This window comes from Taudactylus pleione, unplaced genomic scaffold (genome assembly GCF_031769625.1).
Source record: "Taudactylus pleione unplaced genomic scaffold, aTauple2 ptg000437l, whole genome shotgun sequence".
Taxonomy (NCBI): Eukaryota; Metazoa; Chordata; class Amphibia; order Anura; family Myobatrachidae; genus Taudactylus; species Taudactylus pleione.
Genome location: NW_028284839.1, coordinates 5,410,033 through 5,436,756, shown reverse-complemented (window position 1 = coordinate 5,436,756; position 26,724 = coordinate 5,410,033). Strand labels below are relative to the sequence as shown.

At 46.4% G+C, this 26,724-nt stretch overlaps 1 protein-coding gene across 1 annotated transcript; it reads right to left on the bottom strand.

Annotated features, from left to right (window-relative positions):
* Positions 1–21,477, bottom strand: LOC148505778 (claudin-16-like). Its single transcript, XM_088447721.1, has 5 exons — positions 21,388–21,477; positions 10,556–10,682; positions 9,025–9,186; positions 3,491–3,555; positions 1–204 (listed from the first exon to the last, which is right to left on the bottom strand). Exons 1-5 carry the CDS (start codon positions 21,475–21,477, stop codon positions 1–3), a joined length of 648 nt encoding a protein of 215 aa, XP_088303847.1.
* Positions 21,478–26,724: the final 5,247 nt, after the last annotated feature.

Below are 26,724 nucleotides of genomic sequence, written 5' to 3'. Positions count from 1 at the left end.
CTAAACATATGTCTTTAGTGTTTCCGGACCTTCACGTCTGTCCTCAGTCTTTTCCATTGTCTTTGTTAGGTGAGATTTATTTTTGTGGAAACACATATAACAGGTGATAATGGCTGAGGCGATTGCCCCTAAATTGCCCCCCACGGCCATCCATAGAGAGTATCCATATTCAAAACTAGGGAATCCTGGGATTTTCAGAGACACCTATGGAGAAAAATAAAAATAAATCGAAATAAATATTTATGCTAAATCAGTTTCTCAATTTATCAGCAAGTTTCCCTGGGGTACCTTAAGAAAAGTTTGAGAAGTACTTTTAAATTTACTCAAAACAACTGTATAGTGCATAACTAAAGAGTCGGCGGGGGCAATGATTACACATTTCGGGGCCTATTTATTAAAAACTCTGATCTGCCCTGAAAATTAACATTCTGTTTCATTGCTGATCATGGCAATAAGGAATATTTTTGAGGGTGCATTTACCATTGTGAAGTCCCTGAGAAACAGCAATCATTAAGACCCAACTTACTTCATGAGATCAAACCTGGATGTGAAACTGCGCTGTGCTATGTAGAAAACTTATATTTGCCATCGCAGTCACCCCAGCCCACCAGGGAGGGGATCGCAAGATCCTGCTGTGGATGGACTTTCCCTATAGGGAGCAGCAGGTTAATATAATTTGAAGCTGGCGTTAGCCACTGTAGGCAAGTTGCAAAAAGACTGTTAAATAGCCGTCCACAACTTTGCTTGTATGTCTGACATTTGCATTAAACCGTTGCTAAATCTGAGTGAAACTTAATTCTGCCTAAAATAAATCGCTACTTTCCGTATGTTTTACGGTCAAAATGCATTTGATAAATAGACTCATTACAGAGCTATCAAGGTACCTAGGAGCTCATTCAGACCCGCTCGGTAGATGCATTCGCTTGCACCCAGCATATGCAAATTCAGCACATGCCCGGCAAGGCAGGCGATCGCACGGCAAGGCATTAGCACGCCCACTATGTCTTGGCGTGCGATCACTTTGTGTATGCAGACGCCCACCAGCCATTCATAAGACGCCCACTTGCGTACGTCATCTCCTGGAAATGCTTGAAACCATTGGTACAATGAGCACCTTCGGATGCGATCGCAGCGCTTGAGGTTGACTATACCCTGCCACAAGCACTGCAAGCACTTCAGTGTATAATTTAACCAGGTGACGTGTACAATGACGCTGCCTGTTAATTATGCACGGCTCTGAAACGGCATTAAGATGCTCAGGCACGCCTGCATTCGCACCTCCACCCCCCCGTTTTGGCCTGCCCCTGTAACCACCCACAAACGTCTTAACCTTTCACTTATTCAGTTGGGCTGTCTATGCTGGGCGAGTGAACGCATCCTGATCTCTCGCAGTGGTTTGTGACAATCGGCCAGCTACGAGTGAACGCATCCTAGCGAGAGGGTCTGAATCAGCTCCTTAGTACCATGGGCGTCAGAATAGGTGCCCACCCCCACCCCCCACTCCAAAAAAAACATTTGAAAGGCACGGCTGCCACAGACGGTCAGGGGTTGTGCTTTTTAGACTGAATGGTCCCTGCACTGCACGGAGGAGGAGGTATAATGTGCAGTCTTTAAGTTAATATACTGCACATTACACCTGTGCGGTACAGGAGCCGTGCAGCCTATTGCTATAAACCACAGCCCCTGACCTTCCGTGGCTTCCGCTCCAGTCCCTGTGCGCCCAGGGACATCCCCCCCCAACATTATAACACCCCTGTTTAATACAGATTGGTAGATAAGAAACACTGTAGTGGACTGATACAGTGCATTTTAATTAGATGAGTGGTTCGTTTTGGCTCAGTTAAGTTCGGATCTGAAAACAGAATCTTATTAACTATAAGGCTATCACGTATTTTGGACAGCCAATAAGATAAATCTGAACTTGGACTAATTTGTCGAAAAGAACCGAGTAGAACTGGACCGCTCATCTCTAATTTAAATTAGACAGGAGCCAATGAATGAGTGGGAGCGACATTTCAGTATTCTTTCAAGTAGGACTTAGGCATTGATTCTACCCTTTTTGCCAAAACAGGGTTTATGATGGCTTCCATTGAACAAGAGGGCTACCGCACAGATTTCTCCTTAGGTCGGTCTAATTCCGTCATTTAACTCCTTCCCGTAGCCTGAATGCGTTGTCCGTACAGTTTAGCAAGCATCCGAAATATTAGTTTTCTGCTGCTGGGTAACGCCATAGAGATAGTGTTACCCTATACCTGTCAATGGGTGGGGGGACGGGACCTGTGCAGTTGTAGAGGCAATGCAAGATCTTCTCTGGGTCAAATTACGACGAGCAGGCCTAACGTGCACATTGCTGGACCTCCTTTCCGGCAGGGAGGCCTATTCATCATCCTAACAGGCCTGTTGCACATGCGCAAACTAGAGTTTTAAGTAATGGGCCCATTCATTCATTTATTAGGGGCCCGATGGGGCTGTCTAGTATTCATCAAATTTGCTTGCATGAACCAATGGTATCTTCAGATTGCGTTGATCCTGGAGCCCCACTCCTTCCTATGGGTAGGACTCGGTACAGGGTTATGAAGACGGATCTGAGCGGATCCCCCTGCCACCTCCCCACTTATGTCCTGTATCCGTGCGCATGGGTGAACTCAGGTCATGCGCAGTCAACTGGCACGGGAGGGGTAATTCGGTAGCACTATTAGGGATTGCGGTGACAGCTACTATTGTGGAGCAACTGCCTCTGCCCTGGAGCAATACTGAATAGCTCCAGTAATTAAGTATCCACCTTAGTGCAACTCGTGGCTAGATGGATACTTAATTATCGGAGGAGGAATAGGCCCCTAGGTGAGAGAGAAAACCTCCGCATAGCAGTAGGGCTTCCACTGGGGCTCCAAGATGATCCCCAGATAAATTAATTACACCTGAAATGTGTTCCATATCGCTGCGATACTGTACAAACTCACTGACCAAGGGGCGTATCTATAATGGGTGCAAGGTGTGCGGGGGACACGGGCCCCTGGGGGCCCCGCACCACACACCCTGCACCCATAATATTATTTATCCCTCTGGAGTCCCACGTTGGCGCGGGTGTCCGGCGCTCTAAAAACGACTGGAAAATGGCCGCGCCGGCCATTTTCCCATCATTTACGCATGCGCAGTACAGGGAAGATAGCCGCCGCGACCATTTTCCCGGTGACCTGTGCAGACAGCTCAGTGTGCTGCCGGCCGCCAGGTGGAGAGGAGGGGGCCCGTGTCGGAGACTGCACATGGGCCCTCTCCTCTCTAGAAGCGACCCTGCACTGACCCAACAATTGTAAATAGAACCCATAATCACAATATGGGGATATATGCATTAAATTAAAGGATAATAATATTAATACTGGCAGTAACTGATATATCCACATTCTATCCAAACACTAGTCACTATAGAAAATGCAATTAGTAATTAGCACATCATGTGTAGAGGTCCCATATATCGTACATCCCAGCATACCTCGTACTGGTGAATATCATATACGTAGACACAGTATCTTATGATGGCAGCAGAGGAGCACGTTCCTGAAAGAGAATGGAAACGATTTACTCGCCCATCTGAGATCTGCAGTTACAATGCTTAGTGTCTGGAAGACAGACACCTATGTAGATAAGATGACTGGTTTATTAGGGCAGCTGACAGCTGTTACCTTATCTTTTATATGCAGGCACCATTTACATTATGGCTATGCTCTGCCATTAAGATATGAAAGCATTTTATTTGTATTACAAAACTTTGCCCAAATCTCTCCCTGCGCTGGGGAATTTATACCCTCTGTACCCATACTGTAGATTGTTGCAAGGTTTTTTTTTTAACAAGAAAATGATTCCCTATCCAAATTGGTATGCGTTCAGCATCCCGGTGGTCAGGATGCCGACACTTACATTACAGGCGCCGGAATACAGATGCCGGTCAGAATCCCAGAGCCAGCATCTCCACTGCCGGGATGCTGAAGGTAAGTAGTGGGATTGGATGAAGGGTTAGGTTTAGGATGGGGAACCTCAGGCCCAGGGGCCGTATAAGGCCCGCGGAGTCATATGGTCTGGCCCTCTGAGCTTTTCTCTGCTAGCCTCATCTGGATGGCAGGGAGCATAGTTGGCACCCTGCGGCCAGAATCTATGCAGCAGTGCCATCTGGAGCGTCCTTAGGTCGCTTCAGACTGTCACACCGCTGCCCTTACAGCTCGCCGGAGCATCCTCAGGATGCTCTGGGCATTGCTGTAATCACCGGCGATTGTGGTCCCACCCCGTGTGACCTCACATGGAGGAGGTGTGGCCTGCACCGGGCCCGCAAAAAATGTTATATATATCAAAAAGGCCCTCGGAAGAAAAAAGTTTCCCCACGCCTGGTTTAGGGTTAGGCACTAGGGGGAGGGTTAGGGTTAGGCACTAGGGGGAGGGTTAGGGTTAGGCACTAAGGGGGAGGGTTAGGTTTAGGCACTAAGGGGGAGGGTTAGGGTTAGGCACTAGGGGGAGGGTTAGGGTTAGGCACTAGGCGGAGGGTTAGGGTTAGGCACTAAGGGGGAGGGTTAGGTTTGGTTGCTGGGAGGGGAAGGTGAGGTTCCGGCACTAAGGGGTAAGTTAAGGTTAGGCACCAGAGAGGGAGGCTTAGGGTAGGGAGTGGGGGATGGTTAGCATATCATCCAACAAGTGTCGGTATGTTAACCATGTCTGGATCCCGGCATTGGATTCTGACCGCCTGGATCCCGACTGTCGGTATTTCATACCGATTCCAGACCTTAACCATCATATTGTTCCAATTAGGTTTTAGGCAGTCGGACCTTCAAGTGTTACTAAATCTGGAATAGAAAACATGTTTGATTGGGTTTCTTCGAGTTACTTTGAGTGCGCGTTCTTAGGACACGTCTGGCACGCATCTTCCTGGCGCTTGTTTTGTGACATGTGCTCCATGTAGCGTGTAGTAGTGCCGGCCCAGGGAGCCTCTGTGCCCTGCTACATCACAGATTTATATCAAGGGCTGCTCCACATATTAAGTGATAGACTTAAAAAAAAATACTAAACTTTTAGCAATAATATAGAAATTCTTTTTACCTGTTTACAAATAAAAAATGTTAACAATTAGAATCAAAACAGGTTTTTCTGTGATCACTGAACGGTCATTGCCGCTGGCGTACATAGCGGCTGATCCAGCCCCAGATACAGTCCCGATCCTGTCGCTATTGACCAATGTTTTCGGGACTGTGCATGTGCTGGAGCTGCAGGGAGCAGTTCTGCGATGCTGCTGTGGCTCCGGTCACCGTGTGGAGAAAGCCGTAGCCTGAGTGACAGGCTGCGGCCGTTTGGGGGCAGCAATGGGGAGGAGCGTCTAAATATCGGCGACTTTTTTCAAAATCTGATGGGTCATTGGTGTGAGCTAGGATTGGATTCTCAGATCCAGGGGCGTTTCTAGAGAGGAGGGGGCCCGTGTGCAGTCTCCGACACGGGTCCCCTCCTCTCCGCCCTGGCGTCCGGCAGCGCACTGAGCTGTATGCGGCCAGCGCCGGAGTTATAGACTCTGGGCACTAGAGTGTGCCCAGAGTCTATAATGTGCAGAGGTCACCGGGAAAATGGCCGTGGCGGCCATTTTCCCTGTACTGCGCATGCGCAAACAACGGGAAAATGATCGCCGCGGCCAATTTCCAGTCGTTTTACAGCGCCGGACCCCCACGCCGACGTGGGACTCCGGAGAGGTAAGTAATTTTATGGGTGCAGGGTGTGCGGTGCGGGGCCCCCCTGGACCCAGGGGCCCATGTTTCCGTACACCCTGCACCCATTATAGATACGCCCCTACTCAGATCTATTATCTCTTATCACTCTAGGGGGCAGATGTATTAAGCCTTGGAGAGAGATATAGAGGAGAGTTTGGGCCTGATTCAGAACCACTCGCTCGGATGCGTTTGCTTGTAGTTGCTGATGTTTCGTAATGTGCGCATGCATATGCATCGCACTGCGCTTGCGTGAACTAGTCCATGCGATCGTGTAGCGATCGCCCCATGTCTAAAGATGCCCCACCAGAATGAGTGACAGGTCAAGTCGATTGTGTGTGGTGACAGGGGTTGGACGATGAAAACGGGTGGAGGTGCCAGCGCAGGCGTGTCTGTGCATCTTAACGCCATTCCAGAGGCGTGCATAATTAAGACGGAGCGTCGAAGTACACGTCACCTGGCTGGATTTTACACTGAAGTGCTTGCAGTGCTTGCGGTAGGGTATGTAAACCACAAGCGTTGCGTTCGCTTCCGATGGTACTTGATGTTACCGATGGTTGCATCAACTTCCTGGAGATGACATTATAAGTGGGCGTCTTAAGACAGGCTGGTGGGCGTCTGCATGCACAGGACGAATGCACACCAAGAAATAGTGGGCGTGCTAATGCCTTACCGTGCGATCGCCTGCCTTGCTGTTAGTTAGCCGAATTTGCATACGCATCGAGCGAGCGAACGCATCTAGTAAGCGGGTCTGAAATGGTCCCTTTGAACATAGCAACCAGTAAGCTTCTAAAGCCGCATACACACTAGACGATGTGTGTATGTATGCGGCGATATTGTCTTCAGCAGGCCCGGCAGGGGTGCCGGCATCGGCAAGTGTATACACATTTGCTTATGCCGACCAGCGACGGACGACAACGGGGGAGGGGGGGTTGGGGAAGCTGGGCACGATATCCCCAGATTGGGCTGCATGTACAGCCGACTGGGGATTTCATAAACGACCATCAGGAGCGCGTATCGTTGGTCGTTTACCGCATACACACTGGCCGATATTGTGAACGATTAAACTATATCGTTATCGTTGAAAATATCGGCAAGTGTGTACGCGGCTTGACTGTCATTTATCTAGCGCAGTCTATGACAGTTAAAATCTGATCGGTTGCGTTGGGAAACTGCTCTCCTTTATCTCTCTCCAAGGCTACTATTCATCATCACTTAATCTATACAAAAGCAGGTAAAAATGTACATTTTCACCTACTTTTGCATAAAGTAAGTATCGGGGCCATTCATTATACAGGTAATACAGGAGATATCACTGATATCTCCTGCTTACCTTTCAGCCCCGATCTGTCTCCATACGCCAGTATGGAGACCTAAGGGCCTGATTCAGAGCCGCTCGTAAGCGGCCGCTCGTTCATTCCGAGCGATGTTTGCACAACTGCGCATGCGTACGGATCGTAATACGCATGCGCGAACCAGTCAGTGCGGCCGAAAATCGTTTGTTCGCTAAATAGCGAATGCCTGCTATTTTGAGTGACATGAGGAGGCGTATGTGGGTGGTAACAGGGGAAGGTGCTTGAAAACGGGGAGTGGAGATCCGAACGTGCTTAAAGGTCAAAACGGGCGTTTTATGGGTGTGCATAATTAATACAGCAGCGTCACTGACCACGTCACTGGGTTATTTTACAGTCAGAACTGCTCGCAAGATTGCGGTAGGAAAAATCAACCACAAGAATAGCGAGCAGTTCATACGCTGGTCGATGTACTCGATTAATATAGTAAATAGCGGACATGACGTAGGATGCGAGCGGCCAGGGGGCGTAGTTTTCCAAAACAACGACCGCATGTTTGGTTCGCTCGTTCAGACCTCGAGGCGTGAACAGACCGCAAAGAGCGTACGGTTCATTTGAATAGCCACCCCTTTTTTCTGAACGAGCGAGCGCAAATAGCGTCCGGCTCTGAATCAGGCCCTAAATTCATCATGCTCTGAAATTACTATATTTTCGGAGCTTGACTGTAGGAACATCCGCCATCTTCAGAAGGAGTCCCGGGTTGCAAAGAGGCAACCATTTGGATCCCTCCGCCACTGCCCGGCTCCTTCCGCCGGATGCCAGGGCTTTGTGCACCTACGTGATCCCCAGTTCACGCAGGCGCACTAGTCAGACTCGGCAGTGCTAATTTTCACCGCTACTAAAGCTACTTCGGATCAATGATGAATTGCTCCGGTGCACGCTGTGAAATAGAAAGTTATAATATCCTTCCAGCCCCAGATAAGTAACAATGCATCGGCTCCCAAGGCTTGAAACATTTCTCTCTCCTCTTAGCTTATAAGCCGTATTGAATTTGTGCCGAGCCGCGATACTTTTCGTGCCCCAGACTTTTCGCCTACTTTGCCTGTTTTGTAGGCAGAAAACTATCGTGCTCGTGCCCGCTTTACCCTGTATTCAATTTGAAAGTAGGTGAAAACGGGACCCGGCGAAACTTAAACAAGTGGGAAGTACTGTCAGATTTGGGGGAATCCGCCTGACACCCCCCAAAAGATGCTCTGACATGGGGGTTCCCTATGGTACCCCCCGATTTGGCTTGCTGAAGGTATTTGGTGGTTTTAAACGGGCTCAATAGCTGCTAAATAGCGTTTTTCTATATGTGATGCAGAATAGTATTCAGGAGATTTTTTTCCAGAAAACAACTTATCCCAGCAAATTTGGGGCACTTGAAAATGGGGGTCAGCATATTTAAAAGTTGCTAAAGTGAAGTTGAAAAAATCGTGAAAAATCCACCTGCCGCAAGCACCTGCAATGAAAAAAATACCTGGGGCATACTTGGGGACCCCCCACAGTGAAGTTCGCTAGTTTTTAACTTTGTACCCCAACATTTTTTTTTTCGCCCCCTTTTTCAAAGTAATTTTTTGGGGTGTCCTTAAGTGTTTTTTTTTTTTTTAAATTGACACAGTTTACCTTTGGGGGACTGTCTGAAGGCTGCAGGGGGGTTACCGCAACATTGCACCCCAAAACCCCAATTCTGCACTTTTTTCCGCCTGCTATTCATAGGCGAAACTTTTTCGCCTAGTACATTGCATTGACTTTCTGCCTAGGTGGAAAGTCTTTCAAATTGAATACGGGGTAAAAGCAAAACAGGCGATAATGACGTCATCGGCGAAAAAGTATCGCGGATCCGGACTTTTCGCCTCAAATTGAATAAAGGGCCTATATATGTTTGTTTTTTTGTAGTCTAATAAATAGTGCTAATAAACTAGACGCCCGACCACTGTCACACAGACGGTACCTACCGACTAGACAGTAAAGCCCCGAGGTAAGCCGCAGACACTGTCGTTTACTGGATGTATCTTGATAACAGTTAAAGTGTTTGAATCCAAGAACCAGGAAGACGAATGCGAAGACGCTGGTTATGCTGGAGGTGGTTATTAATGCCCTGGTGAGGACGATCGTTGCTGAAAAATCAATAAAAGCAGACATTTTATAATTATACGATAGATTAAACAAATAGCTAGTTTAGATTGTAAGCTAGCGAGCAGGGCCTTCCTACCTATATATCTGTCTGTTATTCCCCAGTTTTGTTCTATTAATGTTTACAATTGTAAAGCGCAACAGAATATGCTGCGTTATATAAGAAACTGTTAATAAATAATGGTTTAACAGCTCTTTTACATTCTCAGCCACCCAGTCCTCATTCCGAACCGATCTCCAATTGTGTTGACAGTCACTGAGACTCTTAGGTGTAAGTTTACTAAGATGGGAGTTCTATTAAGAAGTGATGTTGCCCATAGCAACCACTCAGATTCCAGGTATTATCTTCTAGAAGGTGCTAGTTAAATGAGAAGTAGAATCTGATTGGTTGCTATGGGCAACATCACTTCTTAAATAGAACTCCCGTCTTAGTAAATTTACCCCTTAGCCTCTTCTATCGTCAGTGGCTGCAAGATATCACTGCTACCACAATGGTGGCAGCAAACATTCTCACTACTGAAAACAGGGTCCCCATTAGCACTCTCGGCCCCAGTACAAATCTGGGACGTGATCATGGTGTTTGGGAACACCCATGCTACTTTGGTCATTTTGGGAGCCAATCCACAGAAGATGGCAATGCCACTGATGAGGATGTGGCTGTACATCTTTGGCAGGCATTCAAGTTTGGTCACTGGTACATTGTAGTCAAACCGTTCTATGGCACCTATGTGTTTGCGCTAATGGCCCTATGAATTGTTGCACGGCATGCTTCATGCACGGCTGCAGGAGACGAAATGGTCAAAAGCGATAATCTGCACAATATACCTGGATACATAGCTGCAGACTGGCCACACCCTGCACAATCAGCTGGCAGGGACGCAATGCATAGAGCCAGTGGCAGCTCCAGCGGTGGGGCTGTAGTGCAGTCCAAAATTAAAATATGGGAGCTGCACCAACTGCCACCTCAAACACTGCCAAACATCGCCGGCCGGGACTCACTGGCAGTTGGTGTGGCTCCACTCTCTGTATTTTGGACAGCACTGCAGCCCCACCACTACATAGAGACCATCTCCATTCACACCCTGAAGTTGACTGGATAATGGTCGGATGAATCGGACAGGTTTGTAAACCGAACAGAACGACCCGGACCAGTTTTCAGCTACTTTCAGGCCGTGAGAGATCATTGTTTAGGACCATGCGCTAAATGATTTTTGATTGTGGTTTGCACAATCCTCATGCATCGTTTGCCCAACATTACTCCCAGGGCTGTGTCTACAGTAGATAAAGGTGAGCGCTTCTGTAGTTCTGTAGCATTTAGTAATCACCAAAAGATGTAGAAATGTCTCTGCTTACCTGGGTGAGGGTTTAAATAGGAGCTGAAAGCATCACAGGTCCAGATCTTCACAAAGCGGTCCCAGACACATTCTCTCCAGAGTCCCTTGCAGCGTGTACTTAGCATGACGGACCCTTTGCTGTTGATCTGAGAGTGAATACATTGTCCAGATTCAGAGGTTTTATTTTAAAATGTAAGAACAAAGATCAGTTAAGGAATGAGTAATAAATACAGCAATAATATAACAGTAAACCAATGAGTTTGGTGAAGATAGAAACAGTATATTATTTCCAGGACAAGGGAGACCTCTATGTATCTTCAATGGGGATATCACTAATAACCCCTTAAACTCCCTAACGTGTATTATCGTGTTACCATATAACAACCTTCTTAAATACAATGTAACTTACTTCTAAAAATAAAGACACAGGGCCTGATTCAGAGCCGCTTGTAAGCGGCCGCTCGTTCGCTCCGAGCGATGTTTGCCCAACTGCGCATACGTACGGATCGTTATACGCATGCGCGAACCAGTCAGTGCGGCCGAAATTCATGTGCTCGCAAAATAGCGAATGCCTGATAATTTGAGTGACAGAAAGAGGCGTATGTGGGTGGTAACAGGGGAAGGTGCTTGAAAACGGGGAGTGGAGATCCGAACGCAGGCGTGCTTAAAGGTCAAAACGGGCGTTTTATGGGTGTGCATAATTAAAACAGCAGCGTCATTGTGCACGTCACTGGGTTATTTTATAGCCAGAACTGCTCGCAAAATTGTGGTAGCAAAAACCAACCACAAGAATAGCGAGCATCTCATACCTTGTTCGATGTACTCGATTAATCTAATAAATAGCGGACATGACGTAGGATGCGAGCGGCCAGGGGGCGTAGTTTCCCAAAAAACGACCGCAAGTTTTGTTCGCTCGTTCAGACCTAGAGGCTTGAACAGACTGCAAAGAGCGAACGGTTCATTTGAATAGCCACCCCTTTTTTTGAACGAACGACCGCAAATAGCGACCGGCTCTGAATCAGGCCCACAGACAGCAGTGTTGGCGTATAAATATATTTTGTAAAATTTATTTTTGACAAGTCATTAAATTTTAGACTATAAGTTAATACTAATAATGGTGACGGCACAAAAAGAACGCACAGGGCAATAACAACCAAACATCTCTAACAAACGCACACATACACACACACACACACACACAAGCCAAGCATTGGTGATCAACTCTCCTTTTCCTCCAACCACCGGTCCAGGTGGTATAGCCATTTCCTGTCCAGGACAATTGGCTGTCGCCTTACTCCACTTTAATGAGAGCGCACCCACTAAGCCTAATTATTAACATAAACTAACTCCAAGTGTCGTTCTTTTCTGCAACCACCAAACCAACCATCATACATTCAACAAACGAAAAACAAAAAGAGGGAGGGAGGTTGGGAAAAACTGGAGCAATGAGTCAGATTTACATACATCACTCCATTAAATACTCTTAGACCACTCCCCATGAAACATTCATTGGCTGCATAAGACCAGCTAAACTTAAAGGGGCAATATCAAACACGTTGTTAAGCTGGCAACACTCAAAACACTTGCGGTTTAATGTCCCTCATGTTTACATGTCATCCTTCGGGCTTACTTGCCACTGCCACTAAAACCCGGGTCATTGCCGTGTCAACCCCGATTGTGGTTCCTTCAAAAAAATCCCAGATCGACTGACCCGGCATTCCTTCCCAGGTCTCCAGCAGGGGACTAGGGTAAGGTTCAGTGGAAACAGGTATCCTGGGTCATCCAACCGGAGACCCATTCACATAATAGGGAGAGCAGCATTCCCAGCACTTGGAGACGATGTCATCTTCCAGCGCTGGCAAAGGTAAGCCTTGGCAATATGCCGGATCCAGCCTGCGGTGTAAACGCGGTTCAAGCAGCTGTGACACAGCTTGAAACCCGTGTTCAGTGTCCCGGGCTGAACATGGGAGTTTGGAGGAAAAGCGGTATAAAACTAGTCCCAAATGCAGACATAGGGGTATCGATTCAGAGATGCACTCGTCTTGGTCAATTTTGTACTGGCTCTGCGTGTATGGATCTATAATCACCCATATGCCCAGTCGTATGATTCTTTGTGGCAGCAACACCCTATAGCCATATTCCGGTTCAAATATGTATCATAACTTTCAGTGCACACTTACCCTATACCTTCACATATAGCGGCCGCTCATTGGCTGTGACCCACGTGTAACCAGCCAATGAGCGTCTGCTATTTGTGAAGTGGCCTCTGATTGGCTGCCGGGCCGTGGGATTTCCCGAAGTGGCCCGTCTCCTGTCATTCGCAAAGTATTGGTGTGTGTGACACAGGGGCATTTCTAGAGAAGAGTGGGCCGTGTGCAGTCGGCGGCCATTTTCCCTGTACTGCACATGTGCAAACAATGGTAAAATGGCCGCTGCGGCCATTTTCCAGTCGTTTTACAGTGCCGGACCCCCGCGCCGACGTGGGACTCCGGAGAGGTAAGTAACATTATGGGTGCAGGGTGTGTGGTGCAGGGTCCCCTTGGACCCAGGGGCCCGTGTTCCCCGCACACCCTGCACCCATTATAGTTACGTCCCTGGTGTGGCAACACACATACCAATACTTATCTGGCATGGATCGGGTCACACGCTTTTTTGTTTTGCCAATTCCTGGGACTCTATGGAGACCAGCACAGAGGACAGAGGTGAGTATAGCATCTTCTTTTCAGGTACTCCCATTGAATTCTACTAGAGAAGGGGACAGAACAGCTGCCAGCAGGTAAGTATGTGTGAGTGGGAGAGGTAGGTGTATGTAATGAAGTTATACTTTACACGGAGTGTGAGAGTATTGGTCATTTAACTATTTATTTTACAACGGGGGTACGGGTGCCGGCCGCCTGCTGGCACTTATAGTTCCACAAGTGCCAAAGGGCAGGCATGCTGGCACCTGTAGTTCCACTGTAAAATACTATAGATTATCACTATTTTCCCCACTATTACCCCCCTACCCACAGCCCAGGGGTTTGGGGAAGAACCCTGGGCTTCAGACTAAGCCTGGGGTGATTGGGAGAGGGGGGACCCCTTTAATGGGGGGTTCCCCACCTCCCCTGAGATCCTGGGTTGGGCTGACCAGCTTTGGGTGCAAATGCTTTGGCTGGGGTGACCTGGTGATAGGGTCCCCTGGCTGTGGCATTACAACCCAGCTGGATTTGAGCCTGGTGTTGGTTTTAAATATAGTGGGACCCCTACGCACTTTATTCCCCCTATTTTTAAAACCAAGACAGGCTCAGTAGCCAGGTGCTAATACAGGGGGACCCTATTAATTTTTTCACCAACATTTTTAGGAACCAGGACTGGCTGAGCAGCCTGGGGCTGGTTATGCTTTTGAGGGGGACCCTACATAATTTTTTATTTTAATTTAACCCTTTTTTTTTACAGGTATAATACACAAGCAGCCTTCACATATCTCACTGATATGTGCAGGCTGCTTGTTCGGCAGAGTTAGACAGAAAGAAGACACTGCAAACTCTGGTGAGAAATCTCCTTCAAAACTTGCTACTCGGGGTAGAAATCTCGATCTGCTTCACCATCGGCCAACTCTCAGCTAAACTCACTTCTTTGTAAATTTGCGAGTTTCAGAAGCATCAAATCACCCGAGTTTCAGCAATGCAAATCGGAAAAACCTAGATCAGACTCGAAACTTGGTAAATTTACCCCCTAGTGTGTGTATACTGTGTATGTGTTAGTGTGTATACTGTATGTATATGTGTTAGTGTGTTTGTATGTGTGTGTATACTGTGTATGTATATGTGTTAGTGTGTGTATATCGGGCCTGATTCAGGTTGGATCGCAAGGCTGCATTCGCACGCAGCCAGCCGATGTTTGCATTCTGCGTATGCGTATAAGACCGAACCGACCACAGCGAACGGGAAGCAATCGCAGTGAGCACGCAGAGTCCTCACACAGTGATTGACAGGAAGTGACCGTTTGAGGGTGGTGACGGGGTGGTCAGAGAAACGCAGGCGTGCCTGGGCGGTTAAACGCCATTACTGGGGCGTGCAATACTTAAGCCCCTGCGATAGCATACACTGGCAGAGGTCTATATGGCGACAGGAAGTTTAGCAGTTTGTGAGGTAGGGTCAGGTCAACCACAACTGCGGATGGTTCTAATGTTACTCGATGTTACCGATGTTTTCGCTGACTTGCGGATGCATGTCATGGGAAGTGGGCGGCTCTATACTGTGATGGGCGCCTTGGTATAGAGCTGCGGTTGCCGTGCAATTGCACTCATTAGCATATTTTCGCCGCGAACAGGTTGCGTGCGAATGTAGCCTTGCGAACCAACCTGAACCAGGCCCTCTGTGTATGTATATGTGTTAGTGTGTGTATACTGTATATGTGTGTTAGTATGTTATATATACGGTAGTATATACATTTGCTCCATATATATTATATATGTGTGTGTGCGTGTTTAACACACACGTAGGGGTAGGCTCCGTGTGGTTGGTGGGATGGGAGGAGTAGGCTCCGTATGGCTTGCTGGGGGCCCCCACAACTTAGTTATCCCAGGGCCCCCAGAAGCCTTAATCTGGCCCTGTATGCAGGCTACAGTGGTGTAACTATGGTCTTTGGAGCCCAGGGAAAGATGAAAAATCGGAGCCCCCCCCCACCAACTGTTTAAAAAAATGGGTGTTGCCCGATGCCACAAGGGGTGTGGTCACTGAAAATGGGGACGTGTCAACATGACTCTGGGAACATTCCTTTCCATTCAATATTGCCCCTTATGCAATGCCCCCTGTAGCAGTGCCCCTTATGTAATGCCCCCTGTAGCAGTGCCCCTTATGCAATGCCCCAGTAGCAGTGCCCTCAGTAGTAGTGTCCCTTATGCAGTGCCCCCCAGTAGTGTACCATACGCAGCGCCTCCAGTAGTACCTCTTATGCAGTGAACCCAGTAGTGGCCCTTATGCAGTGCCTCCATTAGTGCCCCTAGTACAGTGCCCCCAGTAGTGCCCCTTATACAGTGCCCCTAGTAGTGCCCCTTATACAGTGCCCCAATGCTAAAGTAGTGCCCATTATACAGTGCCCCCCAGTAGTGCTGATTATAGTGTCCCCAGTAGCTCCCCTTATACAGTGCCCCCAGTAGTGCCTCTTATACAGTGCCTCCAGTAGTGCCCATTATACAGTGCCCCTTATACAGTGCCCCCAATACAGTGCCTCCAGTAGTGCCCATTATACAGTGCCCCCAGTAGTGCCCATTATACAGTGCCTCCAATAGTACTCCAGTAGTGCCTCTTATACAGTGCCCCCAGTAGTGCCCCTTATACATTGCCCCCCAAAATACCCACAGTAGTACCCATTATACAGTGTCCCCAGTAGTACCCATTATACAGTGCCCCCAGTAGTGCCCCTTATGCAGTGCCTCCATTAGTGCCCCTATACAGTGCACCCAGTAGTGCCCATTTTACAGTGCCACAGTAGTGCCCATTATACAGTGCTACAGTAGTGCCCATTATACAGTGGCCCCTGTAGTACCCCTTATACAGTGCCCCCAGTAGGGCCACTTATACAGTGCCTTCATTAGTGTCCATTATACAGTGCCCTAGTAGTGCCCCCAGTAGTACCCATTATACAGTGCCCCCAGTAGTACCCATTATACAGTGCCCCCAGTAGTGCCCATTATGCAGTCCCTCCATTAGTGCCCCTATACAGTGCCCCAGTAGTGCCACATATAGTGTCCATTTTACAGTGCCACAGTAGTGCCCATTATACAGTGCCCCCCAGTAGTGCTCCTTATACAGTGCCCCCAGTAGTGCCCCTTATACAATGCCCCCAGTAGTGCCCCTTATACAGTGCCTCCAATAGTGCCCCTTATGCAGTGCCTCCATTAGTGCCCCTAAACAGTGCCCCCCAGTAGTGCCCCATATACAGTGCCTCCAGTAGTGCCCATTTTACAGTGCCACCGTAGTGCCCATTATACAGTGCCCCCAGTAGTGCCCCTTATACAGTGCCCCCAGTAGGGCCCCTTATGCAGTGCCCCCAGTAGTGCCCCTTATGCAGTGCCCCCAGTAGTGCCCCTTATGCAGTGCCTCCATTAGAGCCCCTAAACAGTGCCCCCCAGTAGTGCCCCATATACAGTGCCTCCAGTAGTGCCCATTTTACAGTGCCACCGTAGTGCCCATTATACAGTGCCCCCAGTAGTGCCCCTTATACAGTGCCCCCAGTAGGGCCCCTTTTGCAGTGCCCCCAGTAGTGGCCCTTATTCAGTGCCTCAAGTAGTGCCCATTATACAGTAGCCACAGTAGTGCCCATTATACAGTGCCCCTAGTAGTGCCCATTATACAGTGCCCCCAATAGTGCCCCCAGTAGTGCCCCTTATACAGTTCCCCCAGTAATGCCCCCAGTAGTACCCATTATACAGTGCCCCCAGTAGTGCCCCTTCTGCAGTGCCTCCATTAGTGCCCCTATACAGTGCCCCCAATAGTGCACCATATACAGTGCCCCACGTAGTGCCCATTATACAGTGCCCCCAGTAGTGCCCCTTATACAATGCCTCCAGTAGGGCCCATTATACAGTTCCCCAGTAGTGCCACTTATACAGTGCCCCCAGTAGTGTCCATTATACAGTGCCTCCAGTAGTGCCCCCAGTAGTGCCCATTATACAGTACCTCCAGTAGTGCCCCTTATACAGTGCCCCCCCAATAGTGCCCCTTTTGCAATGTCCCAAGTAATGCCCCCAGTAGTGCCCATTATACAGTGCCTCCATTAGTGCCCCCAGTAGTACCCACTGCCCATTATACAGTGCCCCAGTAGTGCACAGTACACATAAAAACACAAAGACACACATAATTTACTTACCAGAATCCCCGCTCCTGCGCCCGCCTCCGTCCATTCCTCTGGAAGAGATGGCCATCGACCATTGATGATTACCAAACACTGATGGTTAAACACCAATGGTCGATTGTTTTGCCATCGATGGTGGAGATCCATTGATCCTCCACCATTGATGGCCCAGAGCCCCACAATGTTTTTTTTTATTTCTAACACTGGGACATGGAACATAGCTCTGCCCCCAGTGTGCCCGTATGTGTGGTAGATATTTACCACTGATGGTACCATCAGTGGTAAAGATAGATAAATATGAGATAGATAGATGCCCATTATACAATGCCCCCAGTAGTGCCCCTTATACAATGCCCCCAGTAGTGCCCCTTATACAGTGCCTCCAATAGTGCCCCTTATGCAGTGCCCCCAGTAGTGCCCCTTTTGCAGTGCCTCCATTAGTGCCCCTAAACAGTGCCCCCAGTAGTGCCCCATATACAGTGCCTCCAGTAGTGCCCCTTATACAGTGCCCCCAGTAGTGCCCCTTATGCAGTGCCCCCAGTAGTGCCCCTTATGCAGTGCCTCCATTAGTGCCCCTAAACAGTGCCCCCAGTAGTGCCCCTTATACAGTGCCTCCAGTAGTGCCCATTTTACAGTGCCACAGTAGTACCCATTATACAGTGCCCCCATTAGTGTCCCTTATACAGTGCCCCCAGTAGTGCTCCTTATTCAGTGCCTCAAGTAGTGCCCATTATACAGTAGCCCCAGTAGTGCCCATTATACAGTGCCCCTAGTAGTGCCCATTATACAGTGCCTCCAATAGTGCCCCCAGTAGTGCCCCTTATACAGTTCCCCCAGTAATGCCCCCAGTAGTACCCATTATACAGTGCCCCCAGTTGTGCCCCTTCTGCAGTGCCTCCATTAGTGCCCCTATACAGTGCCCCCAATAGTGCTTCATATACAGTGCCCCACATAGTGCCCATTTTATAGTGCCACAGTAGTGCCCATTATACAGTGTCCCCAGTAGTGCCCATTATACAATGCCTCCAGTAGGGCCCATTATACAGTTCCCCAGTAGTGCCCCTTATACAGTGCCCCCAGTAGGGCCCTTTATGCAGTGCCCCCAGTAGTGCCCCTTATGCAGTGCCCCCAGTAGTGCCCCTTATGCAGTGCCTCCATTAGTGCCCCTAAACAGTGCCCCCAGTAGTGCCCCATATACAGTGCCTCCAGTAGTGCCCATTTTACAGTGCCACAGTAGTGCCCATTATACAGTGCCCCCAGTAGTGCCCCTTATACAATGCCTCCAGTAGGGCCCATTATACAGTTCCCCAGTAGTGCAACTTATACAGTGCCCCCAGTAGTGTCCATTATACAGTGCCTCCAGTAGTGCCCCCAGTAGTGCCCATTATACAGTACCTCCAGTAGTGCCCCTTATACAGTGCCCCCCAGTAGTGCCCCTTTTGCAGTGTCCCAAGTAATGCCCCCAGTAGTGCCCATTATACAGTGCCTCCATTAGTGCCCCCAGTAGTACCCACTGTCCATTATACAGTGCCCCAGTAGTGTGCAGTACACATAAAAACACAAAGACACACATAATTTACTTACCAGAATCCCCGCTCCTGCGCCCGCCTCCATCCATTCCTCTGGAAGAGATGGCCATCGACCATCGATGATTACCAAACACTGATGGTTAAACACCAATGGTCGATTGTTTTGCCATCGATGGTGGAGATCCATTGATTCTCCACCATTGATGGCCCAGAGCCCCACAATGTTTTTTTTTTATTTCTAACACTGGGACATGGAACATAGCTCTGCCCCCAGTGTGCCCCGTATGTGTGGTAGATATTTACCACTGATGGTACCATCAGTGGTAAAGATAGATAAATATGAGCTAGATAGATGCCCATTATACAATGCCCCCAGTAGTGCCCCTTATACAATGCCCCCAGTAGTGCCCCTTATACAGTGCCTCCAATAGTGCCCCTTATGCAGTGCCCCCAGTAGTGCCCCTTTTGCAGTGCCTCCATTAGTGCCCCTAAACAGTGCCCCCCAGTAGTGCCCCATATACAGTGCCTCCAGTAGTGCCCATTATACAGTGCCCCCAGTAGTGCCCCTTATACAGTGCCCCCAGTAGTGCCCCTTATGCAGTGCCTCCATTAGTGCCCCTAAACAGTGCCCCCAGTAGTGCCCCTTATACAGTGCCTCCAGTAGTGCCCATTTTACAGTGCCACAGTAGTGCCCATTATACAGTGCCCCCATTAGTGCCCCTTATACAGTGCCCCCAGTAGAGCCCCTTATTCAGTGCCTCAAGTAGTGCCCATTATACAGTAGCTCCAGTAGTGCCCATTATACAGCGCCCCTAGTAGTGCCCATTATACAGTGCCTCCAATAGTGCCCCCAGTAGTGCCCCTTATACAGTTCCCCCAGTAATGCCCCCAGTAGTACCCATTATACAGTGCCCCCAGTAGTGCCCCTTCTGCAGTGCCTCCATTAGTGCCCCTATACAGTGCCCCAATAGTGCACCATATACAGTGCCCCACGTAGTGCCCATTATACAGTGCCCCCAGTAGTGCCCCTTATACAATGCCTCCAATAGTGCCCTTTATACAGTTCCCCAGTAGTGCCACTTATACAGGGCCCCCAGTAGTGTTCATTATACAGTGCCTCCAGTAGTGCCCCCAGTAGTGCCCATTATACAGTACCTCCTATAGTGCCCCTTATACAGTGCCCCCCAGTAGTGCCCCTTTTGCAGTGTCCCAAGTAATGCCCCCAGTAGTGCCCATTATACAGTGCCTCCATTAGTGCCCCCAGTAGTACCCACTGCCCATTATACAGTGCCCCCAGTAGTGCCCAGTACACATAAAACACACACAGACACACATAATTTACTTACCAGAATTCCCGCTCCTGCGCCCGCCTCCGTCCATTCTTCTGGTAGGGATGGCCATTGACCATCGATGATTACCAAACACTGATGGCTAAACACCAATGGTCGATTGTTTTGCCATCGATGGTGGAGATCCATTGATTCTCCACTATTGATGGCTCAGAGCCCTACAATGTTTTTTTTTTTTTTTTAATCTCTGATGCTGGCATAGGAAGCATAGCTCCATCCCCAGTGTGCCCCGTAAAGCCCCACCCCCTAATCTGATTGGCCCATTCCTCATCGGTAGATATTTATCACTGATGGTACCATCAGTGGTAAAGATAGATAAATATGAGATAGATAGATAGATAGATAGATGCAACTAAAGCCCCCCCATACATCAGCAATCTGAAAACCACAATTGAACAATTGGAAGATTTCTTGTGCCATTTTAGGATTTCCCAATCCAGCAATCTGCGCCCATACATTACAGATTGTTTTCAATGATTTGCAGATTGATTGCAGCAAACACAGATCTGCCAATCTTGAAAGGCCCATCATTTTACTGGTAACGGTCTGCAAAATCTGCTGATCATCTCCATACACTAGCAATCTACAGCCCCAATCCATCTGTGACATCCAACATGTTGGACAATCTGATTTAACAATTCCAATCACTTTTTGGTTGCAATCTGCGATCTGTGAAGCCCATACATTGCAGATTTTTATACACAATCGATTGCAAATTGCAGAATTGCCATAATCGATTGCAGATGTATGGGGGCCTTAAAGGCCCCCATACACTGAAAATGCGTCCCGGCTCAGAATCAGGTTCTTCTTGTTTAGTAAACTACTCACTTCTCTCTGTGTACTCCATAGATAGATAGATAGATAGATAAATAGATAGATACATAGATACATAGATACATAGATAGATAAAATGATAATAGTGATAGCTATTATGCACCTTCAACTACTTCTATGTACATGTTGATATGTTGAAACACCTGTGGCGCCTATTTCCCCATGTTCGCTCCCCCTGATGTCAGAAGCTGGCCGCGCCACTGATAGTTACAGCTCATTCCTATGGAGATAACATTGGCAGCACAGATATTTCTTCATCCACACAACCCGCTTCCTCACTTACAATTCTGTCCAGTATTTACCTGCCAGCAGTCTGTCATAAGAGCAGTTATTGTACTCGCCATCGTGAATGACCCACAAATGATCAAGATAAGGTTTAACTCGTTTCCCATGAGACAAGTTTCTCCTCCCGTCAGATATAAATCTGCATCTCGCAGTAATACATAATGTAAGCAGCTTCTTGCAGAAGTTATTCTTACATTTTGTAAATAAACAGTGCTTTCCCCAATAGCTGGACTTAGCTGCCTTTAAGAGGTCATGCATAACCAATCCATTGTAAATAGGGGGCTTATCACTTAGCAACGCAAACTGCTGGAAATCTAAGAGATTATACAAACTTCAGGATACACAAGTTACTTCCAGGAGTAGTGATTGATTAAGAATCATTAATGGTTGTAGAGATTATAGGCATGTTAGAGCATTGTAGAGGGAAATCTCTTCTATTATCAATAGTTACTCTATTGCTCAAATGATCACACTATATATAGATATGAGATAGATAGATAGACATACAGATAGACAGATAGATAATCTGCGATAGATAGATAGATAGATAGATAGATAGATAGATAGATAGATAGATAGATAGACATACAGATAGATACATAGATAGATAGATATGAGATAGATAGATAGATAGATAGACATACAGATAGATAGATAAATAGATAGATAGATATGAGATAGATAGATAGATAGATAGATTAGGGGTTTTTCTAGAGTGTGCCCAGAGTCTATAGTGCATGCGCAGATCCCTGAACTGCGCATGCGCAGACGACTGGAAAATGGACACGGTCGCCCTTTTTCAGCCGTTTCTTACAGCATACATCGGCGCCAACGTGGGACTCCGGGGAGATAAGTATAATATGGGTGCAGGGTGTGAGGTTCGGCCCCCCCTGGACGCAGGGCCATAAAAAGGGAGGTGCGACCAGTGCCATGGCACAGGGCACCGCAGGGCAGGGGGCACTGTTTGGGCCTGTCAATTTTCCTGTTTGTTATCATTCTCACTTGTAGCTTCCTCTTCTTTTATCCCCAGCATCTCTTTCCTGGCCCTTCCCCATGAGGCCATGGCCCTTTTCAGGTGCACTGTCTTATGTCCCTATTTAAAAAATGGGGGTGGGGGGGCACCAATGCTCTCTCTGGTACGGGGCACCAAAACGTCTAGTTATGGCTCTGCCAGGGACCCATGTGCCCCGCACATCCTGCACCCATTATAAATACGCCCCTGGGATATATATATATATATATATATATATATATATATATATATATATAGTAAATATTCTGCACCCTCGTCCCAAAATGTTGTCTTTGCTGGGGTGCACCCAAGGAAATTAATCCATGTATAATCACGTAGTTGACCACTATACAGTGATATAAGGGGCACTCACCAGTCTTGCTTTGCAATATGTATCAGTTTATTACCACACAACTCCAAACAACAATTTGATTTATTACAGCATGAACATCCTATTCATATCAGGATTAGGATGTACTGCTGTCCTGATATGAATAGGATGTTCATGCTGTGATTGATCAAATTGTTGTTTGCCATTGCATGTCTGTGAATTGCATACCAATGACTGTGTACCTGTCTCCTAACACAGGAGGGGTAAACAAAGATCCCACCAAAAGGTGTATACAGACATAAGCAGATATCAAAGCCTCATCATTTTTATCTGGTTTTGATGAAAAAATATATTTCTATAATGGATAGGAGTTCCCATAATCCTAGAAATATATCTGAAGTCTATACGCAGGTTAGGTGCAATTTGGGAATCACTAGGAGTTATGATTTGATAGAAATGATGTATCTAACCAAGTACACATCACAAAGATTGTATTTAGATTCATTTGATAGCTTAAATCATAGACATTACTGTGATCATACCATATTTCTTGGAGATATCACACAGGGAACATTATGTACAGATATTTGTACTTAGGATAAACGTTAACATGGTCAGTCAGTCAGTCATCAGAGACTTGCTCATGATATTAGCTATGGGGTGGGGGCAGGTTTTTAAGGTATGGGAGTCTTTTGTTCTGTGTCAGTCTGAGGGATCAATTTAGAAGTTGGAGCCTGTACCTGCATTTTCCTGCCATTCCCCCTGACCAGAATAGGCTGCGTGTTATAGTTTGTAAGTTTTCCTTTTTATATGAAATTGCAACACGTTTGTCTATGTAACCTGTAACCCATTTTAGTTATATCATTTCTGTAACTAAAGCATTGTACTTCTTTTGTAAATTAAGTGTTCATTTATTAGTCTATTACAGTGATTCTCAAACTCGGTCCTCAGGACATCACACAGGTCACGTTTTCCAGGTCACCCAGCAGGTGCACAGGTGTATTCATTACTCACTGACACATTTTAAAAGATCCACAGATGGAGCTATTTATTTCACCTGCGATTCTGTGAGAAGGGAATTATAAAGTCTGATTAATGTGTATAATAATAATATGAAGTCAAGAGAGAAACCAATTAACCCGTTGGAGCTCAATAAAGGCTAAAATTATAATGAATAAGTGAAATACATATCCAGCCTTAATATAAACATTATATTATACTGATTTATCAAGGAGAATAAGTTACTAACATGTGATTAACCTATGGACTGGTTCAGTCAGGATATTTCTACAGAGTCTTAAGCTGGCCACACACTAGACCAGCTTACATCCAACCATCCAACTAGTTGATTGGTTGGAATGAAAATCTGGTAAGGTATGAAAGCAAATGACAATCGGCAATTTGCTCCCAAACGCCGGAAAATGGACAAAAACTGTTGTTTGAACAAATTGTTTATATCAAACATTTAACAAAATTGTCTGAACGACCATTTTCATCTTTTTTTCTGCCATTTAGGAGCAAATTGCTGATCATCAGTTACTCCCATTCCTTACCAAATTTTCATTCCAACCAATCAACTAGTTGGATGGTTGGATGAAAGTTGGTCTAGTGTGTGGCCAGCTTAACGTATTAGATTCTACGTCATAATTTATGACCGTATGTAATGCGTTTATTAGGCTCTATATGACCAACTACAATTGAGTATAACGCAATTCTCACCATCTTATTATCCCTAAGACTCAGAAATTTAATACGAATATTCAAACACATCCCATGAAGCAACAATAACACAGACACACAGCAAGATAATTCTTTTATTTCTTTTATTTCTTTATATACTTGTCAATATATTTTTTGTCACCACTGTCTAAATTTTTTTTTTTTTTATTGAAGCAATGAGTGTTACATAAGAATATCTTGCAAACAATATGCAGAATAACCATCAACGTATACATTACTGGAAGTTCAATAACAGATAATAGTATTGTATACATCATGTCAAGAGAATACATATATATTACAAAAAAAAATTGTAACCTCTATTTCGCTGGCCTTAAGAAAAGGACATTCTTAATGCATATCTAATAAATGTTAAGTATTTTATAAAATGTAAACATCATTTTTGTGCGTCGTCTATCAGACAAAAACTTATTTTCTCTTATATTTTTGGTGTACTATTATCCTTGTCAGGTGGCAGCACCCACGAAGAAAATAAATGAAAACTCATTCACAATAATAATATGGGCTTTCTCTATCTAAGTATGTAGGTGTGTGTAGATGTTTCTATTCCTTTGTACCTTTGATTCTATGAGGAGACCTGGAAAAATGCACTGCTTGGAGTCCTTAGGACAGAGGACCTGATTCAGACCCGGTCACTAGCAAGCGTCTGCTCCTTGTTGCCGATGTTCGCTAATCTGTGCATGCGTATTGTTCGCAGTAGGCGTGCGTGAACTACTCCTAGCGATCGGGAACCGCTCGCTCGCCCCGCAAAGACAGCCCAGTGTAATGAGTGACAGGAGAGGCCGTTTGTAGGTGGTAACAGGGGCAGGACAGTAAGAAGGGGGGAGTGGATGTGTGGATGCAGGCGTGCCTGAGTGTTTCAACGCAGTTTCAGAGGCGTGAATAATTAACAGGCAGCGTCATAGTACACGTCGCCAGGCTGGTTTTTACACTGAAGACCTCGTAGTACTTGTGGTAGGGTAGAGGCAACCACAAGCTCTGCGATCGCATCCGATGGTCCTTGATGTACCAATGTTTAAAGACACCTCCTGGAGATGACGTGCGCTAGTGGGCATCTCAACACACGCTAATGGGCGTCTACATACACAAAGTGATCGCTCGCCAAGACATAGTGGGCGTGCTTATGCCTTGCCAAATGTGTGTTTTTAGCAATATGCGGGTTTCTTTTATGGCTATATATGATTTTATGTTATCATATCCCTTTCTAGCATGATTTTAACATAATACGGTAATATTTTTAAAGTTTTTATCATTCGGCGTTGACATGTATTGTTATTATTATTATTTTTATCGGTTTAATAAAATATTTTCCCAGTGGATATGTGCAAGAGTAGGTAGTTGTAGATTTTAATGACAGTGTTCCCATTGCATATTGATCGCAACACACCTTATACACCACAAGATGATGCTCACAGGGATTTATTTTATTTATTTTTTAACCCACAAATTGTCCTGATTTACCTAATTCTCATGTATGTTTTTAGAGTCATATTGTCACATCTCTAGTATTTTATTGTTTGATTTATATATGTATCACCATAAGGTTTTTATAATTATAATCATATGTTGTTTATTAGAACATTATTTATATAAATCCTTCTCATGTGCAGCAATAATCTAGTAGTAAAGACCAGAACACACTTCATAGATTATTATATGGTGCACATTGGGACATGGATTGAACCCAGAACGCGATGCTGCTCTCACTCTATCGATTTACCAGCAGCATAGTAACTGTAAATTGCCGCTATATACATGTAGCGCATAGCAGCACCATGTGATGCTGAAAAGCAGGGCTAAGTCATTCCTCAGCGTGTGGAACGCATAGTCGCATCACGTGACGCGGAAAGTAACACACGTGGAACGCATCACGTGACACATTAGGGCGCTTCCGCATTACGGTGCAAGCCGCGTGGAACGCTCTATGTAGTGGGGATTACTGCCGATCAGCACCTACAGGATTACAGACAGCTCCATGCTGTTAAGGTAAATTGGATAATATCAATTAACACATAAGGCGGGCTTTCTTATCTTATAAATACTCAGTCACTCCAGTTTAATGTACACCTTGACAAAGACCCATACTGCGGTTGAAACGCGTTGGTGATTATATATTGGGAAGCGCACGCTGACCAGGAAAGGTAACGCTCTATAGGGGGAGCACAATAATACCCCTATATGTGTTAAACGTGTACCTTTCTCAAAAGGTCATAAAAGGTACGCTTCCATTTGTCTACTTTGTATATTCTAATAAAATTTAAAAAGATTTTA